The sequence below is a fragment of the Centroberyx affinis genome, unplaced genomic scaffold (assembly GCF_046629955.1).
Source record: "Centroberyx affinis isolate AG114_WGS23_722 - 3 ecotype Tasmania unplaced genomic scaffold, CSIRO-AGI_Caff_v1 ptg003127l_1, whole genome shotgun sequence".
In the NCBI taxonomy this organism is placed as follows: domain Eukaryota; kingdom Metazoa; phylum Chordata; class Actinopteri; order Beryciformes; family Berycidae; genus Centroberyx; species Centroberyx affinis.
In genome coordinates this window covers 14,395-35,206 of record NW_027281189.1, presented here as the reverse complement: position 1 = coordinate 35,206, position 20,812 = coordinate 14,395, and the positions used below count along the sequence as shown (strand labels likewise).

The following is a 20,812-nucleotide window of genomic DNA, read 5'->3' as shown; positions in this document are numbered from 1 at the left end:
AAAATACACATTAATTAGGTTAAAAACACAAAATATGCTTTCCATTTTGTTTCTGTTTTTAACATAAGAAAAACACCTATGTCCCTGGTAAGTTACGAATAATTTAAAATTTTTACATGTACAACTGCACTTCACTGCAAATATTTAGTTGATAATTTGCCACATTGGACGAATTGTGGAGAGTGGTATAGATATGAGCTGATGATAAGGAATCATTTATATCTTATATTCATAATGCATTATAAGAGGAAAGGAAAGGCGATAGATAGAACACTTCTGTGACTGTTCTCAGTTTAGAGTTTCCAGCGTTACATTTCCTGTGATCACACTCCTCATCTGGCATGCAGACACACTCTCTGCCATGGGACTTCCCTGACGTGCGGCGACATACTCGTCATTGTTGAGGTCGGTGACAGCCAGGCTGTTCCCGAAGTACGAGCCCACTTGTTCCCCGGGGATGACGAGCACCGGCACAATGCTGTTGTCACTCTTCCTCCCCAGCGTCACAGAGCCCTTGGACTCGTCCCTGGGAGACCCCGTCACCACTGTGTAGTCGCCACGGCTTAGCAGCTTCTTGTCTTCCAGGACTGAATAACCTGCGGAACCCAGTGTAAGAGACCCGGTGTTAAAAATTGTCATCTAAACATTGTAAAAGCGATACAGGTTATTTATGGTACTCTGAATCTAACACACCAGCCAAACAGGACTTCTTGTGATACATCTGACACTATTCTAAATTGAGTGTCACTGTGGAGATAACCACACGCTCTTTCTGGTTCTCCTCAATTCACAAGATGTCAGTGAGATGTTTACCTGGCTGTGGGGAAGGCGGTTAGGGTTGAAAGCCCTTTAAAAGCAGGGGAGAGAGCATGAATTTTCATAGACAGCGTGAAAATCTATATGTCTCCCAATGTTTTTACATTTTATATGATGCAGAAACAGATACTGACCCATATAACTGTATCTTTTGTTCATCTGCCCAAAGTCTTTGACAGTGTAGTCCCAGGTGTTTCCTGGATCCGGGTCTCTCCATGTTACGTGAACATTGCCTGTATGAAAGATAAACCACCCAACAATGTTATAATCTGCTTCATACACAATGGACAGGTTTCCCAGACACAGAATAATCCCAGTGTCAGACTAACACTAGGATTGTAGTCTCGGAAACGGCTTAATGCTTGTCTGCAAACCTGCCCATTATTTCAGCGTTAAGTCACAAAACACACTCTTTTCAGCGTTAACTCCACCTTGCCACACATAGCTGCCAGTAGAGCCGATGTAGACGTCATTGCCGGTTATGCCGCCCGAGATGCCCATGCCGCATATGCCCTCCAGCTCCATGTCAAAGTTGGGGTTGCAGACCTCATAGGTGTGGGTCTGCCAGTCATCGTTGGAGTCAAAGGTCAGGTCGTTGCCCCTGACGAAGCACTTCCCCACCATCCGCCGCTGCTCCTCTGTGCCGCCTTGGACGATCTTCACATAGCGATGCCCGCATGCCTGGGCACCAGAGGAGAGAATGTGTTCTAACATGTTATGGACTGCATAGTGTCAGTATTTGTCCATGAAATTATAAACGAGGGGGTAAAAAATGGTAGTGGTATGTGTGGTTTATTATAATGTAAAATAAACCAGATCTTAGTGGTAGAAATTGAAAGTGTATTTGCCAATGCAAATGTATTATTTCATAGATCAATAAAATGCCCCCCAAAACATCCAAAACTCCTAAAAATCAGATCAAGGGGCCAAAAAGTGAATTTCTTACTCTGGTGTGCAAGTGCATGATTTCAGTATTACATGGCATTTTCTAACTGCATTTTTCAGACTGTAACAGCTTGTGGCTGTGAGCTACATGCTCCAGTGCTGCAGTAAATCTCGCCATATGCACAAAGTGTCATCTGTGACACTAAATAATGGACTGAAACAGGGTGTCATCTCACCCTGCACCCACTCAATGCCGCAGTAAATCTTTTCTGTAAGCATAATATGTCATCTGTGACACTGAATAATTGAAGTAAAACAGGGTGTCATCTCACCAGCACGCGTCCCGCCGGCTGGTCCCTCTGGCTGGCCACCGTCACTCCCAGCCACATGCCCTCCACCATCTCTGATGGATTTGCTGTGGTGGTGTTAAGGGTTGGGTCAGGTGGGTGGAGTGGGGGGTGGGGGGGACACATTGACAGATTAGCAGGTTGGCTCTGACTGCAGGCTAATGACAGTGAACCTGGTCATCTCCTGAATCTATACTCTAATGTTCACTAAGCCCTTATTTATCTGAGCCATCCAGGAAGAGAAGTATGTTGGACAATGAAATGTTCAGAACACAGACGTACTGAAATTCTGGATCAAACCATAGGCTATTTAAAATATGAAACACACAATACAGTGCATAGTATACAGTATAGGTCCAGGTTGCTGAATTTTTTGGTCTTTGTGCCTGCTCTATCGCCAGATAGTTTCTGTCTAAATCTGTCTAATTCTGTCTGTTATGTCTAATTCTCATAGTCAAGGTTCTGCTGTTTATTTAGTAGTTTCAACTAACCAAACCAACATACAGTATGCAGACAGTACTGTACAGTGCAGTCAGCCATGTCAGACCATCCATGAAATAACAAAAGAAACTCAAACATTCATCATGATTATGGTGATCACAGTCACTGTAAAAGCAAGACACCTAGCAACCCAAACAGTAAAGCTTCGTTCAACCTGGATCATGCCCTGACAAATATTAACCACAAAAATGCACTGTGACTACAGCAGGAGTCACACCAACCTCAACATCAAAAGTGACAAAGAATCCCTTTATTATGGTTCTTACTTTCAGCCTCTGGGGGGCCTCTTCACCTCCAGGTAGCACAGCAGTGAGTCTATCAGTTAATAACCTTCAATTAAAGCTTTTCTATCTAGAGCGTGTCATGTAGCTGTGGCAAATGTTCGTACACGCTAAGGGAAATGCTGGGGATTTGGCTCTGAGATTGTTTGGCACACTGAATTTTGTGAATGGAGAGGAAGTATCATTGTGTCTAGATGAAAGATAACAGGAGCTTGATGTGAAATACGGGTCATAACGTGGTTCATTCACTCTACCTACAGCGGAAGCCATCTTATTTCCTTTTTTTGTTTTAGCTACTTTCCACACACTTGCACTCAATTATGGAGGGATTTCAGCTAACATAACGCACCCACTGGCGGCCATATTGGAGTTCTTCAGCTCCTGAGTAACAGTGGCTGAGTACATAGCACGGTATTTCACCAGTAATACATTAATTAACACTGATAATCATAACTGATTTTGTGTTTGGTTAATGTGAGCTTGTTAGCTGCCTAATCTGCTCTGCTAACCATCACGGTTTTGTTGTAAATACATCCGATTTGAAGTTGTATCTAGCATTATAGTAGTGTCTAGTAGCTGCACATTAACATTGCTTTGTTAAATACCTGCTGGCTAGTTTAGCTAGCTAACAAAATGAGAAAAAACAACAACTGTATGTCTGCGTTATAACTGTTCTCTTCTCAAGATACAACTCCAGTGTTTTGAAGTAGAGGATATGGTTACAGTTACTGCAGTTACTGTGTCACAGTAACCTTACTTTGGAAACAAATCTAATTTATCAGACTATTCACTTTTACTTATAATGTTACTGAATGGATACATCCACATCACAACAATGTTTTTCAGGTACCTCTTTTTGTAGCCTGGATGCTATATATTTAGCCATTATTTGCACACAGCCCATTCTCCAATGGACCTGGCACAGTTGCTGGTAGTTTTATAACACAGAAATAGACTATAAAGTTTTGAATCTTAAATTTCTAGTTTCCTTGTGGGTACAGAGATCATTGAAGGCAACATATGTGATCCTGAGGCAATGTGTCATTTCCTATCAAAGTGTGAACAAGGCACTGCACCTCTATCTTCTCACTCACTCTTGCTCTGGAAAAGGGAATCAGCTAAAACGCCTCAGATGTAAATGATTCTGCTGGCTTTGCTGTGTGCCGAGGGCCATTGTGCCAGACCTCCAGGCTCACACGGCTCACTTATCGGACTTGTACAGCAACTCGCTTATACTGTCTCAACTTTGGATTCCCCATTCAAATACCACAGCAACCAACGGATCACATGCGAGCTCTGCACAGCGCTTACTTGAGCTGACCAAGTCCATCCTGGAGCAGTCTGTGGCCTCTGTGGTAACGGGACAGGAGTAGACGGCACCCGTTTCGTTGACGTTTTGTAGGGATAGGGCTTTCTCCTTGGGTGCTCCTGCTAGGAGTCTGAGAGAGAGAGAGAGAAAGAGAGAGAGAGAGAGAGAGAGAGAGAGAGAGAGAGAATATCAGATTGTATCATATCCGTCTCCTGTGGCTTTAGACAATACAACATAGAGGAGACAGTAGTTAGAAGATAGATAATCCCACAGGTAATCCTGCTAGTCTAAACATTGCAAAAAAAACAACAACAATCTCTCACTCTGTGTGCCACAATGATACACACAGGATACACTGGAATATGATATTTTTCTTCCATCTCAATTACATCTAACTTCAATATTTGGCTGCCCCAACAGAGCATGTGAATTATTAGGAATGACAGTGAGTTGTGTATTTAGTCCCTCCACACACACACACACACACACACACACACACACACGCACATACACATGCACACACACGCACACAGAGAGAGAGAGAGAGAGGGAGTGAGAGAGACAAAGGGTGTGTATGCCTCAGACTGAGGAAGAGCAGTCACATGACCTGTGAACTAAAAGTGCAAAGAGTGGGGGAGTCAGAGCATGACCCGTGACAAGTCTGGGCACCACACACACACACACAGACACACACACACACACACATGCACACACACACACCAGCCGCTTGGTGATGAACCCTGTCTTTTAGTCCACTCACGCCCACACCCCCTACATCAGCACCTTTTAACACAGCAGAGAACTTTGAAGTAGAAGGATTACTCCCTCTACAAGGCTCTGTGGTGGAACACGCCATTTACTGTCAGCACAAGATTTATTAGCCCCACTTTGTAGGCGGAAGGTGCGGACAATCTTGTTTGCAGTGTGTGTGATACATGGCTCGCTGTGTTAGCCAACATGCTACTAGGCTACAAAAAAAATCTAATAATGCAGTAATGTAGTCAATATACGAAACATAAAAGTTCTGCTGCAACACTAAAGACAAATTCAAACATGTCTTTCTATCCAACCAAACTTTCTGAAGAAATTCATGCTTTGCACAACGCTGACACATTACTGGAAGCAGCAAATGTTAAGTGGAAAACGTTGAGTCAAGCTGTTCTTTGCAGCTTGAGGGCATAATTCCCTGCAACCAGGTGGCGAGAGGACAAATCAGCCTGTAGGGCATCTTACCCCCTTTAGACACACTGATAAGTCAGAATAAATACAGATAATAGGCGTAGCCATGGAAAAGGAAATACCCCTTTACTGTAAGGTCAGTGTGCCTTCAAATCAAAATGCCTCTCGTGACTCAACTGCTGTTCTGAGTTGAAGATAGATCAAGGTTTTCTATAAGGTAAAACATGAAAGAAGGGCAAGACGAGCTCAGTTAATTAATATTTGTCGATGAAGACCGAGAAATGACTCACAGATTAAACACAGCATTGCCCTTGGTGAGCCATGCCTGCTCACCACATAACAAACCGGTTACCTGGTGGTTATTCATTCTATAAAGAGACAGAGGAGACTATGTACCAGGCTCTACCGCTCCAGCGCAGGCTTTTGTGTTTATACACACCCGTACACATAGCTAAGAGATAAATGCCCCTATACTCACTTACTAATACTCACCTGAGCACGTTAGTGAGAGGCCAGACTACAACCATTTGGTCTTTGCTGTCTCGTAACGTATAAACCTGAACATGAACAGACTCAGAAGTCTCTTGTCTTATTTTTGCATTGGAATTTAGTCATGTCATGAGTTGGCCCTAACGGCTAATTTTAGATCAAATTACCCAATTACCGATTTCAAACGTAACCATTAGGGAGATGACAAAATTTCAGACCCAAGATCAGGGGCTGTGGGAGAGATTTTACAATTTTCTAGTCTCTTTATTTCAACCCCAAATGTTGAAGAGTAACTTGGGCCAGAGTGAAATAAGCGGTCATGCTGCCTCTATTGCCTGCAGAGAGATATTACCGCCCCAAGCAATACACCATGGAATATTTTTCCTCTGAAGCATAAAACACAGACATACTCCAGCCATGTCTGTTGGGGGGAAGGACAATTACCCCTTCTTTCTGCTGCCAGTTGGGCACTATCAGCCATGAATCAATTAGCTTGCCAGAGTGATGACAACCAGGAAGAGCCAAGATGGCCTCTCAGGGCCAGTAGTTTCCAGTGGATGGGGAGGAAAAGACCTTGGCTCAGGTATTCATTCAGCAATGTAGACAGCATCTGAAATTCCACAGAGGTTTGGAATCGTAGTGGAACTGACAGATATGTGGGGAACCAGGGGCCTGTGTGTGTGGAGGCCCATTCTGTGATCAGATGACAGCCTGTGTGTGTGTGTGTGTGTGTGTGTGTGTGTGTGTGTGTGTGTGTGTGTGTGTGTGTGCTAGAGAAAGTGTCTAAATGAGTGCATGGGCAACTATGTCTCCTGCATACAGCAATGTAGCACGACTTGTCTGCCACCTCCATGGTCATTAAATCAGAAGTCATGACCACCCAAAGTGTTACTCAACTGTAACCTGCACCAAGTGTCTCAAAACAAAGGCTTACAAGGTTAGCCATTCCTGTGGGAAAACAAGGCACATTAGCATGGGAGATTATCCAGTGAGCGAGAGAGAAGGGAGGGGGCAGGGGAGGCTAGGGAAGGAGAACGAGTGAAACAGTTATAAAACACTTAGAAACAGGCAAAGAGACCGGTTGGCCTGAACTTTGCTCACAGTGAGAAAGTAAACAAAACGGAACACAAAAAAAATCCCAAGATTCATTATCGCTGAGCAAAGCCACGAAGAATTGGGGCAGTGCTAATCTCAGGCGCTGAAGGGAAGCCTGGTAGCCTTGGCTGGACGATTGTTTCGAGTCGTTTAGCCCGACCTGATCCATAAACATACCGGCTGAAATGTTCTTCCTCACCGGCCTGCTCCTCTGCAGCGGAGCCACGTGCGTCACCTGTGTTTGTTGTGGCAATTCAACAGGGCTGATTGATGTCATCGGGTTTTGACGTACAGTATAGACACTGTTTTGAAATTCTCATTGTGCAGTGATATTTTCAGCCACCATAAGATTTGTTGACTCAACTGAGGATGGCAACCATTGCCTAAAAATAAACTGATTCAATTATAATAATCAATGGAAACAGGGCTCCTAACAAAACTATTCCTGTTTGCTATTGTAATGAACGGCAGATTCAACTCATCAAACCTGTGAGACCCAGCCAGCTAAACCAAACAACAGTACAAGCCTCTGTCCTTCATAACGCCTCATATCCTCTCCTGTTCCAACTGCAACAATGTGTGCTCTCCTCCTATCTCCCTCCCTGCTCATCACCTCCTCATAAACAGGCTGTCGAAGGCTCAGGAGGAGGAGGGGGGTGCCAACCGGCAGCTGCATTCCTACTGTGAGGACATGTTGAAATTCGCCCCTCTGCCCGGTGAGCAAGCCGAACGGCTGGCTAAACCAAACATTTGCTGTGGCTAACACACCCAGCCAAGGTGAGCATGGCTGCATTCTTGAAATCTGCTGTGAGAAAGTCTCAGATGAGGGGAGTTAGATGGATTATGTTCATATTGTTTAGTTAAAATAATAGCACCCCACTTAATGAGTCATCTTAATGCCTAACAAAAGCCCCTAACTGAACCATGAAGAGAAAACGAGGAAGAGGAGCAGAAAAAGCAAGGGAGTGATGGAGGGGAGAGAAGTGGGAGGAATAACTATAAGAGAGAAAAGAGAGGAGCTCCATATCACACAGCCAGACAAGGAGAGAAAAAAATAGAAAGTGACACTACAAGGTCTTGCTGTTTTGGTAAACAGTCGCCTGTCTATAAGACACCCAAGACAACACATGCAGTTCTCCAACAGCAAATTAAAATGAGGTCATCATCTCTCGTTCTCTCACCCCCACCTATCTTGACTCTGACTAGCATCAACAGAACCAGCAAAACCAACTTAATTAAAGATGACTACAGCCTTTTGGATGGATACATTTTCTCTCTATCTGATAGGCTTTGTAAGACTCGTGGTGAGAGACGCTGTGCAGGGCCAGTCAGTCATGTTTACAATATATCACAGTGTAGCCTCATTTAGTGTGCATCCATCTTCATCTGGGCCCAGTCTAAACAGCAGTGTGGTGAGACACATGATACAGGTCTATCAGAAACACACAGGTTTAAACCCGGCTGGCTGCTGCCTAAAATGCCAGGTGTAAATATATAAAAATGAGTAAGGGAGAGAAAATGGAGTGGAGCCAAGACGGAAAGATGAAAAGACAGAGAGAGAGAAAGACCAAGAGCAAAAGAGGGAACTTGGCATTCTGTGTATTTGTGTATGTTTGCATGTGTGTAGAGAAAGGGGACTTGTGTATATGTGTAAGCACGCTCAAGTATGTGCTGTTTTGTGAACCTTACACAAGTGATGGATCACCTGTCCAGATAAGGCTGAGGGCAACCTGTTCGTCACGGGGTGTGTCTGTTCCTCCAGGCGAAGGAAAACTATCTTCAGCCTCATGTTGGAGAGAGAGCCCAATGTTCATATCAGCAGGGATTGGAAGTGAAATTCGGTACATTAGAGATACCGACTGAATTTTGCCAGTAGGCCTACCGATTACTACCTAAAGGCTTTGAAAGATTTTCGGTTCCAGTGACGTTAAACAATGAAAAACATAATGCGTCGACTTGTTTCTATGCCCTCAATTTGAAAAGACAGAATACCAACTGAAGGACTGTAAGATCTGCAGGGGTTAGCAAATATGTATATATTCAATTATATAATAATTATTCAAATTAGTGGATAGATTAGAAAGTATTAAAATATTGAATAGAACAGAGGGAACCATTCCTTAAAAGGGAACGAGTGTGTTTGTGTCCAACAGACTGACTGTCTGAACCCTATGGGGAATCCTAGCATACCAATAAATAGGAAATAGTAACAGGAGAGAGACAGAGGAACATATAATCTTCCAGAATAATGTTTCAGCAGAAGAAGTAACCAGACAAAGTCAGGGCTTTGGTCTATGGTACAGTGACATCTTAATGATCTGTATAACCCAATGTCTATTTGGTATGCATTTTGTGATGACTGATTAAGATAGGTTATGAGAGATTGCAATTGATCCTGGTAGAATTGTTAATCTGTTCTGTTCTTATTAAAGAGAGAAGCTGTCATTTCACATAGGCCTAGGTGTCTTGGCTCCTCCTTGCATGAGTATCTAGCTGTGGCAAAAAGTGGCAAAAGATCCCGCCTAATTGTTTTAATATTTATTTATGCAAAATAGACACAGTGGGTGTCATTCCTTGACTGTCTTGCATATTGTCATGTTTGAATTTATCCCCCAAATCATAAGGAAGCAGAGCTAGAACAATCTATTTCTTGGCGTCATTATTCCAAGTATGTGACCTTGATAGATTCCAGTGTTGTTTACCTTTTACCATGAAATGCCCAGATCAGGAAGGCAGACTCTGTACTGTACTGAGAACATTACTGAGTCATCAGTAATGACCATGTTAGTAGACAGTAAACTCATTACAGTTGATTTTATTGGTCTGGAGCTGAGTCCTTCTCAATAATAATAGATATACATATGCACACACACATATACACACGTACAGTACAACACACACACTTGTTACACTTGTCGAGGACAGTCTACTCAATTAAATTTACTTAAATTAATTTTATAACTCTAACACTAACAGTTAAACCCACTAAACACTACATGCATAGCTTTTCCTCCAATATAATTCTAACCCTAACCCCTAGCCCCTAAAACAACCTTTTTACCATTTCACACACACACACACACACATGCACAAACACACACAAACACAGACACACACACACACTCACCTATACTGCATCCTCATAGTATTTTTCAGGTATAAAGCAATTACGCTCTGGGCAACTCGTATTGATTCCAGGAAAACACTGCCACTTAGACCCGCTAAGCAAATAGATGGGGATAATATTGAATGGAGCGACTCAATTTGCAGATTAAATTAAGCATGAGGACAAGAGGAGACAAGGGCTGGAGTCTTTTTATGCTGTTGTAATGGTGTAATGACTTCGCTGAAAGAGGAGAGGGCAGCTCATATGGTAGAGATGGCAGGGAGAGTCCAGTGTGGTTTTCTACTGCTGTTCTGACTGGGATGGGACATGGAGTCACGTGCAACATGTGTGTGTGTGTGTGTGTGTGTGTGTGTGTGTGTGTGTGTGTGTGTGTGTGTGTGTGTGTGTGTGTGTCTTTTTCTCTATCTGCTCTATATTCCCAGTGTGGTTTCATTCTTCTGCAACAGCACTGTGATTAATCCAATTCTTTGTATTTTCACAAAGGAGGAGGTGGGCAGTGAGCACACACATCGCTATCAGACTATTCACTGCCAGCACACCTAGCTGTTAACACATTCACTTTGTGTGTTTACGTGTGCATGGCTAACAGATGAGTCCTCGCTAGACAAACAGTGTGATGGGGGTCTGTGGTAGATCAACCTGCTTCTAGAGGAAAAGTGCAGTCACACAGACATGCTCACCACATTACTCACAGCACCTGTGCTACCCAGGACCGAGTTAATTATACACGGTTAGTTTCTAACAGGTCACATCGATATCAGAATGTAAAACTAGGGCTGGGCGATATTCACAAAATCAAATATCATAATATTTTAGACCGAATACCTTCATATCGATAATGTGATATTTTGGGGATGAGTGCTTTCATAAGATATTTACAATGAAATTTTGAAAATTAGTAATGATCATTAGTAATCAGTTATAAGTAATATGGATATGATGAGCAGGTAAAGCCAATTGTTCATTTTACTCAGCCAGAACAGGTTGATAAGTTCAGAAAAGTGTGTCACTTTACTGTAACTCAGCCTTTAAGACCAGGAAGGTGTAACATTTAAGTTATTTCACAATATTACGATAACTACAATCCCAGACGATATCTAGTCTCATATAACAATATCGATATTATACGATATATCACACAGCCCTATGCAAAACTGAGGCAATAACACCTGCTATTTTGAATCAAATCCCTCTGTATCACTGTCAGATGCTGTAGATCATTAACAAGGCAAATGGGCACAGAATGAATGGTGGTTAGTGCTGAACCGTGGGCACACCTGCTGAGCTATATGCAGACAGGTCAATTTTCACAAAAACACTAGAATCTACCTCATAGGATACAATCAGAGCCACTACATTTCAAGCTCTTTTCTGCGTTATACTGGCAGAGCACGCTGAACTAAAAATGTCTATTTTTCAGTTACATTTCTTCAAGCTCACTGACTGCCACTGAAGTTCAGAGCTGAGGGGGGGAAGAGAGCGTGCAAGCTTTTGTTTGCTTTGTCCTCTCACCTCTCCTGTCAATCTTCCGAGGCTGCTCTCACACTACAGGGCCGCTCAGGCGCCGGAGCTGTTCACAGCGGTGTCACAGATTTTCGATGGCCAACGGGGGAAGCAGTTTCATTATGCATACAAATGGGGAATAGAGGAAATGTAATGCAGACATCACTGGGATGAATGGTGAGTGAGCCGCGAGGGGAAAACATTCAGTTCAAGAGGAAATGAAATGTAATGAATATATTACTCTGTATCAAAAAGAGGAAATGGCATGGAACAATCGAATAGTACTGAACACGAAGCATCAGTCAGCACCTGCGTTCTACACACACTCACACACACACTCATATATCTACTAGGGGTTTCTCAGCTGGACAAACATCCTGTTTGAAGACCACCATCTGCCAATGGTGAAACAGTGACAAGAAAGCAAACTCATTTAGACCCTGACAAATTAAACATGACAGGTCACCCCATGATAATAAACTAGCCCATGGTAAATCACTTTTCATTTGCAACGAAGGAAACCCTGTCTGACAAGGACAATGTTATTTTGGTTTATGTGTCTAGGTTGGTCCACTACAGGCCCACCCAGAGGTGCTGTTCCTGGATGAATGATGTCAGAGCGTTACTGAGGCTCCCCCGCCGCTGCAGATGCATGCGGCGCAGCACAGACCTGCCATGCATGATTAGCACACCCACACACACACGCTATCCACCAGTCTGACAGGGGGAAATACACACAAACACATGCGTACGAACACATCTATGCTTACGCCTCCCTCCCACACACACATGAACGCACACACACACACACACACATACTCACAGCTGGGTGACCCAAGTCCAGTGGCTCCACACTGAGCAGACCAGGCCGATGCACTTCCACCCCACACACTTCACCCATGCAGCCATAAAGTAGTGGAATTTACAACAGACTTGCCCTGACATTATCCCAGCCCAGCCATCGTGACCCCTCTGTGGCTACATGTAGGTGTGTGTGTGTGTGTGTGTGTGTGAGTGAGTGTGTGTGTGGGAGGGGTGGTGGGTGCAGGTGGACTAGCTCACAGGGGCTTTAATGGAGCTGACAGCAACAATGTTAGCAACATTAGTGTGTCTGGTTAGAGCCCTAATTTGCATTAAGAGCAGTATTATTCAGCTTTTGGGACATATATATATAGAGCAGGTGTCAGTATGAAACCTCAGTATTTTCCTGTTGTGACTTGCACAGCTTCCCCTCTTAAGCCCAGTGCTCAAAAAACATCCTGTTCAGATCACTGAGGCAGACATTTTATCATTATTTTATGATGTTTTTTTTATTTTTATTTTTTTTTATTAATTTATTATGCAGTTTTGATTTGCAGAAGCACATCCACACAGCATATTTTCATTATTAAGGACAGACTGCAAGCTGCCTCATAGATAGTCTTCCACAGCCACATACCAAGTGTAAACCAATACTTCAGTATCATATGCCCTTCAAGGATGAAAAATGGCATGAAGAGGGAAAGGTATTGAAGCATGTAGCTTTACTAGCTACAGGTAACCCACTTTAACCCTGAGGCCAACCAGGCTAGCTTCTTTTCCATGCTGTTTCAATGCGTTTGTACAACCAGGGGACACAAAAGGATCCGTTACAGTTTTGTTGGGATGGAAACAGTCTTCACTGCAGGTATTTTCCAATGAAAGCCCCACCAGAGAGATTGTCCTCTGTGGAGGTTAGCAGGAGGCCTGGGGTCCCGCTGGGGTCCATTTCAATATGTTATTAGAACCCGTCATTCATTCTGGTGCTGCACAGGCTAGCATGTCATGCCATTACCAACTGATTGGATACAGGCTTAAATACCATAAAGATTACGGCCAATCACCATGGACAAACGGGGATTTACACAAACTTTTGTGAGACCTTATAAAGTTGCATTGGCTTGGCTTAGACTCCAATAAAATATTATTAAAAAACAACATTTTAAAAAGACATAGTTTCATGACGAGCCATATCATTGTCAAAGCCACAACAATGTTCCATATATTTTTCTCCCTTGTTCACCTCCATTTTCTTTAGTTATCTTTTTTTAAGTTTGTGTCTGTTTGCTATTTGATATATATTTTTTTCAGTTGTTTTTTTTATCTCATGGTTTTTATTGTCATTTCTATACTGCTATGACACTGTTCTTTGCTGTTAAGCGTCACTGAGTTCCTTGAAAAGTGCTATACAAATAAAATGTATTATTATTGTTAAAAATGTACTTACATAGGCCTATGGCCATGCAATGAGTATTACATATATTTCGTGGAGCTTAGCAAACAAATATGTACTACTGACGAAAAGCTATAGATAAGAGCTAGAGCTAGAGATAATACTTTACAGCATGCATAAGGAATGAAGCAAAGTTAAGCTAATGCAGTGAGAATAGTTAATTAATCAATTATTAATAATTGGTATGGACTAGATCCAGCTGGCTACAGTACAGTGCATTAGCACATAAGGACATTAACATTTTGTAATTCTTTCAGAAGCTATGAATGCAAATGAAACATTGTTGCTGAAATGATTCTCTGATGAAAGGAAGCTCGCAGTGCCTCATTTTCACTGGGACTCGTCAATGATAACTGTGTGCTGGTTGTCATGTTATACATGTGTGTGTGAGGGTCTAATGGACACCACAGGATTCTTATCACAAAGTGTTGTCATTGTAGCATGACACTAGTGCTCTGACGGGCCTACTTCACAGACAAAGACCACTACCATTTCTATGACAAGGAATGTTGGACCACAGCCAACTTCAACATACCCATCTTCCTCATTTACATTAGGCCATGCTGCAGCACTTCATATGACACATATTCCTTCACTCAGTTACTGTGCGGCACGTCCTTCCTGCCCTGATTCTTTTCTTTATCTGACAGACTTCAGGTTTAGGTTGAAGTTTAAAGGAATAGTTCACCCAAAAATGAAAATTCTGTCATCATCTACTCACCCTCATGCCAAATGAAACACAGGTGAAATTTGTTAGTCCATATAACACACAGCCAGCACAACTTGGTAGCAGCCTTCTCCAAAACAACTGAAGTCAATGGGGACCTGTTCTTTAGAGTTCCAAAACAAAAACAGCCAAACAATCACACTGTGAATAGAAAGACCTATACACCATTATTTGTTGCAAATCAATCAGCTGTAGTTAAGATTTGCACTAAATTATGGTGTAAATATACTGTAGGTCTTTTTGGAACTCTGAAGAACTGGTCCCCACTGACTTCAGATGTTTTAGAGAAGGCTGCTATGGAGTTGTGCTGCAGCCTCCCTGTGTGTTATATGGACAAACTTCACCTGTGTTTCAACTGGCATGAGGGTGAGTAGATGATGACAGAATTTTCATTTTTGGGTGAACTACTCCTTTAATACTAGAAGAAAAGACTATTCAAAAGGTTTCTACCACATATCATCCTCATCTGCTGCATTACATCAACTTTGCAAGGCAGTGACGTGACTTGCGAATTAGATATTTGCTTGTGTCAAACAAAAGAGGCTTGGAGAAGGAGCAGCATATTGCTCTGTGCGTGTTCAAACAGAATATCAGGCTGCGTTTGTCTATAAACCCTGCGTCAACCGCTCTAATCTGCACCTCGCAGGAGAAAGGGGAAGGCCCCGTCAAATTAAATGGCTGACTTTCATTGCCTCGGGGCACGGCTGTCAGACAGAGATGAGCTGGAAAAGCAAGAAGCACCTCAGCTCTGATTAAATATTCCTGAGTTTGAGGAATGATAGCCATTGATTTGCACTCTCGAGATCTCACGAGAAAATGATGAAATGTCTGTCTGCTAATGAGTGTGAACAGAATGATTTTAAGTTTGGGTTTAATCTTGGAGGGGGTGCGCATGTGCATGTGTGTGTGTGTGTGTGTTCCCCAATTGTCCCTAAACTCCTCATTTTCAGTCCTGTCCTGTCCCAACCTGCAACCTGGCAGGTCGCGAGTGTGCAGAGAAGGGTGAAACATTCCAGGCATACCGAGGGGTCAGGGGCCTGGAAGAGCCAATAGGTGGCCAGCTGACGGCCTGGTCCCTCCTCCCTGCTACAACAGGAGAACAAAAAAAGCCCTCTCAGGAAAAAAATCTATCGCAGACCTTAAATGGGTGATACGAAGAAAAGAGGGAGGAGAGGAGAGGAGAGGCACGCTGTACAAATTGGCCTCAGGTAGATTCTGGATGAGCAAGGTGCAGCCAAGAAGCAATGGTGATTTACGAATTGGCCGTATACCCCCCTCCATTCCACATACATTTTTCACATTGCTTCAGCTGAGTCACTTCTGGGATCATCAGACGAATTGGATAATAGCCTCCATCTTAAGAGGTTAAGGGAAAAAATGTCTTCACTGCACTCATTTTATTGCAGAACTGGGAGTGGAAAGCCTCTGTCTCGAGTTCTTTTATACTAACCTCTGTCTGACTCACGCATGCACAAAGAATGCCCACTTTAAACACTGTACATGTCAAGACTGGTTTATATCCCCACTTCTTGCATTTTTCAAATATCCACACTCTAGCTCCCTGCAATAATGGAGAAACGCGTGTAATGAACAGCTTTGTGGTTCGCCCTTGCTGTGGTGAAGGGAGACAGATCCGCGGCTGTATACCAGAAAACCCAGACAACACAGATAAAACAGATAGTACTGTAAAATCCCCCCCCCCCCCAGTTCAAACATGGGAGACACCATCAGCACATTCTTATGTGTCTTTAAAGAGTCACAGAGAACACACACTATATCTCATGGTGTGCTGGAAGACATTTTCAGTGAATCTTGGAGGCTCCACTGACTACAAATACGCTGAACAGGCTGTTAGAGAGGATAGTGTTGAAGAAGAGGGTCCTGTTGAAAAAATTAACAAACTTTTAAAAGTACTTTGACCTCAAAACAAAACACATTTCATAAGAGTAGAGTAAAAGTTTAACCTATATCATGTAACAATCTTTTCCCCCTTCTACTCTTAAAAAACAAAAACCTCTGATTCTACAAAAACGTATTCCTATTGAAGGCTTAGCTGATGAAGACTGTGATATACAGCCGGTTTGACCACTGCTGACAAAATGCACTTATTGTAAGTCGCTTTGGACAAAAGCATCTGCTATATGACTTAATGTAATGTAATGTAAGAGTAGACAATAATCGTTCTCATCCAATCATATGAATAAGGCATTTCCCCCCTTGGAAACTGACACAAGTGAGAGATTCTGGCTGCAGGTGCATTTATGCTCCCACTCCCCTTTACAGTCATAGGCTACATTCACACTTGCAGCTTAACATGCTGACACAGATCAGCAACATGCGACACAGATCTGATCTGATCTGATGTTTTCTAATCAACGCAGCAAAAAGCTACATGGAGTCGCATTTTTATAAATTATGATCTGGACTGCTTGGATGTGTGGTACCAAATCGGATGCCGGGGCAACCTACTGTACATGTATCTTCAGAAAGAAAAGGTCCGGAGTGCTCGGAAGTGCAAACAGGTGTGATGAAGGTGCTCTTTGGTAGGGAACACAAACGTTCAAAAAAGAAGAAAGGTCCAAGGCACTATTCTTCAAGCCTTCTTCATGCCTGAAGAAGGCTGTTTGTGCCGCTATGCGTGGGTTATAACCCAGTTCTGTTTTAACATGCACAAGCTTTGTCTATGTTTTTTAAGAATTTCACCATGAAATAGCCATCTGAATAAAGGCTTTTAAACTTTTTGCCTGAAGAGTGCCTTGGACCTTTCTTCTTTTTTGAACTACTGTACATGTATTTTACACGTGACATGTATTTGAACGCTTACGTCATCCACCTGAGACAACTGCCATAATTTTGGTGCCACAGCAGCATGGCTGATCCAGAGTTAGCATGGAGGACAATGAGACACAACAATGGAAAGAAAGCCAAATAGTTGACTAGATTGGTAGATTTCAGTCAAAACTGAAAACTGAAATGTGTTAGCAGGAGAAGGTGGAAAATGGATGTCACATCTTTTGTTATTGTTACTTTTTGATATTGCTGTCAGTTAATATATTGGACATGGGTTACATCCAGGAGCAGATATGAACAGTCATCCAAAAAACATCAGATATAAGCAGCAATTCAGAATTGAGCGTGAAGGCCTGCGGTGTGAACGCAGCCATAGATTTGCCTAAACTCTTCAGCTTCCAGCAGAGCGATGAGTCCTTTCACAGCCTCCGTGTCCCTGGGCCTCCAGGCTCATTACCATGGCCATGTGGTCCCCTTCTTAGGTTGCAGCCTGTAGACGGTGACTCCATCCCTCTGGGGAAGGGGCCAAGATGCCACATTGATCATGTGTCAGCTGGACATTGCTATCCATTCTACTAACTGGGGAAAACTCTGTAAGGCACATCAATCCGCCACTTAGCAGAGATAAGGCTGATAGGCTGTGTACTCAGAGACAAATGGGGGACTCATTGCTTCCCTGCTGACATCACACAGGAAGTGAGCCAGGGTTTGCAATGTTCTTTCCTGCCTTGCTCTTCAAAGCACGTTCTAGGACAACTTTCATGAAAGAGACAGATAAGAGCAAGTTATGAACACACTGTGTGATCATGATGCGGAAGAATGAGGGGGGCGCTGTAATTGGCCACGGGAAATCCTACACTAAACAATGATATAGATTGAGGATCTTTCATTAAGGAAGCTATGGAAGACAAGGAGGACTTGTGTCACGAGTTTGCATGTCCTTGAACATCATTCCTTTTGAAATGAAAGCATTTGTTCACTCTACTTTTATGCAATCACTGTTAACTCCACATGAGCATTTGTATCTCGGTAATGACAACCTGCATGTGTTACAGGCCAATGAGCACCTTTATTGCGAAACACAAGCCCATTTCTGTCTCAGTTGAATGCAATAGCCTCGGGACATGTGGAAAGAAAGTGGAGTAGGCTACGTCAGAGCTTTCTGTGCATTCCACAATAGATCTATAAGAACACAGAAGTCCAAAATGCCCAGAAAGGACAAACATTTAGGAACCCATTATCTTGTAGTAAGATTGGTCAGAAATTTGATTTTTTTTTTTTTCAGAAATAGTGGTTAGTTCTCCTCATGCTGATAGCCCTAGAAGATACCTATTCTCTCTGTTTACGCCTTTAAGAGCCCGCACCACACGAGCTGCAAGCTGTAATACAGTTTACCTGGCCCACCTGTTTCACCCGCAGCTACAGCAAAAGAAAAGACAGTTCTCCTCACTGAGGCGTGGACCAAGAATCACTGCATGTCTTACTCAGCCATTTGTGCCTTTAGTTTTTTTTTTTTTTTTTTTTTTGCACTTGTTAGCATTAAGCGGGGCAGGATAGCCTAGAGCAAAGGGTGGGAGAAGATTGCTGCATTGTGACGCCAGCAGTCACTGTAGGGAGGCTTGGGTGAAGGTTTGGGACTGACATGCCAGCCACAAAAAGCAACAAATAAAATGGAGATTTTGTGTGGGGAGCTGATATGGGAGCATCCATGTAGAAATGCATGCAAACGCCCTTTTTGTGTTATAATCTAAGAGGACAAATTATAGAAATGTTAGTATAGCATGCACAGTAGATGGCTGTTTGGCTCATTTCACACAGTGACTGAACAGCACCACACGCACTCCTTTTTTCAATAGCCCAGGGACACAGGTAACGACTTCCGCACATCTACATGAGATAGTAGAGCTCTCAAATCTTATTTCATCAACTGCACGCGAGGACACTTAGAAAAACCTTTCTGGAGTCTTTTCGACATTCTGGAAATTGATTTTGGAGGCAAATCTGTTCCAAATGCTCCAATGCGTATGAACAGGTGGTCGACTTTGGAGGAATTGTTTTATGCAAAGAAAAAAATAATTTTCTCATGCAAAGAAAAAACTTGAAAGCGAGTAACAAGCGTGTAAGGCGCTGTTTATAAATGGGGGACAGGTGTTATGGGCAATACAGGCTGCTGACTAAATGCTCCATCGCGGGTTTTGCGCAGTGAGCAGGTACAGGCGCTTATAAGCTGTTATGAGGTGGATAAAGCTGGCTGTTTTTCGCTACACCTACTAGACTAAAGCAGGTGCGTAGCCTATTTGAATGCGGGCATTAAAACAAGAAACAAGTGCTGCAGATGCACTGCTGACAACTTACAGGTATTTCTTGGAGCCCTCCGTCTGTTTGTGCAGCGCCACCGAAAATCCAAAGAAGCTTCCTTTGGTTTTTCCTTCTTTGATCACGGGGAAGCGCTCATCTATATTAAATCCACCGCAGGTTTGCGTCCCACACCAGACAGTGAAAACAACAAAGAGTGACAGACTTGGAGCCATGTTTGGGCTGTTTTGTCCCTCGCAGTGCAGTTGCCTTCCCGCAGATCCGCGATCAGCGTGGGACTGTCACGGCAGCGCGAGCTCCAACAGGTAGGCTGTGTTTCAAAATAAGCTCCCCATTGAAAACCGTGTTCCCCCTCTCGCGCTGTGAGCGTCACTGCCTAGGTATCGGTGTCTGCCTCCCTCTCCCTCTCTCCGCTCCCCTCCCCTCCCTTCCTTCCTCTCCCCTCCACACCCATCTGAACAAGTGTACTCACACACTGACTGGCACACCGCACTCAAACCTGCCGTTGCATCAGGCGAGGTCTTCCGGGGCGGGTGGGATGCATTAAGGCTAGATGAAACATTACTGTACTTTAGTTATGCAGTAAATGTGGTTAGCTGTGTGAAATCTCTGTCCCCCCCCCCCCCCCCCCTCTCTCTCTCTCTCTCTCTCACACACACACACACACACACACACATAACATTATGCATCCCCACCTGTTGGGCCTGCAACAAACACTGCACAGTGAAAAAAGGAGAAAAAAACATGTATTTCATTTTTAGTTTAAAAGAACATTAAAACCAACTGTGGCCTTCATGCACTTGAAGTGCATGACGAAACACTTTGGAGTTGTATTTAGCCGTGAAAAAAAAGGTTAATTCTATAATTGTGGGACATTATTACAACTTTTTTAAATGCTTTTTTTTTTTACATTTTCATCGATGATCATGTTGGAGTAAATATCATCATTATGTATTAGAGCAACTGTCATTTATCTATAAAAAAAATAATAAGATGGATATCACTGAAAACCCAGTGTTTTCTCTGTCTAATTTTAATCACAACCATCTAATTAGCCCAAAAACAATAAAATGAGCTTACTTATGAATTCATTCAAATCATTTCCCTTTTATGAACATGAGTAAATCATGAGAGATAAGCATTCCCTGCCAATACGCCACACACACCACACATTATTCCAAAACATAAAACTCAAC

The 20,812-nt window shown here is 43.0% G+C and overlaps 1 protein-coding gene across 1 annotated transcript in view; it reads right to left on the bottom strand.

The window, feature by feature from the left end:
• The window catches only part of itga3b (integrin, alpha 3b), a 33,365-nt gene extending 13,402 nt beyond the window's left edge, over positions 1-19,963 (bottom strand). Inside the window, exons 1-6 of the mRNA XM_071537794.1 lie at positions 19,656-19,963; positions 4,142-4,269; positions 2,034-2,116; positions 1,248-1,497; positions 951-1,049; positions 392-596 (exon numbers count right to left, since the gene is read on the bottom strand). Coding sequence (XP_071393895.1) covers positions 392-596; positions 951-1,049; positions 1,248-1,497; positions 2,034-2,116; positions 4,142-4,269; positions 19,656-19,831 — 941 coding nt within the window. The 5' untranslated portion in view covers positions 19,832-19,963. The remainder of the gene's footprint in view (positions 1-391; positions 597-950; positions 1,050-1,247; positions 1,498-2,033; positions 2,117-4,141; positions 4,270-19,655) is intronic.
• Positions 19,964-20,812: the final 849 nt, after the last annotated feature.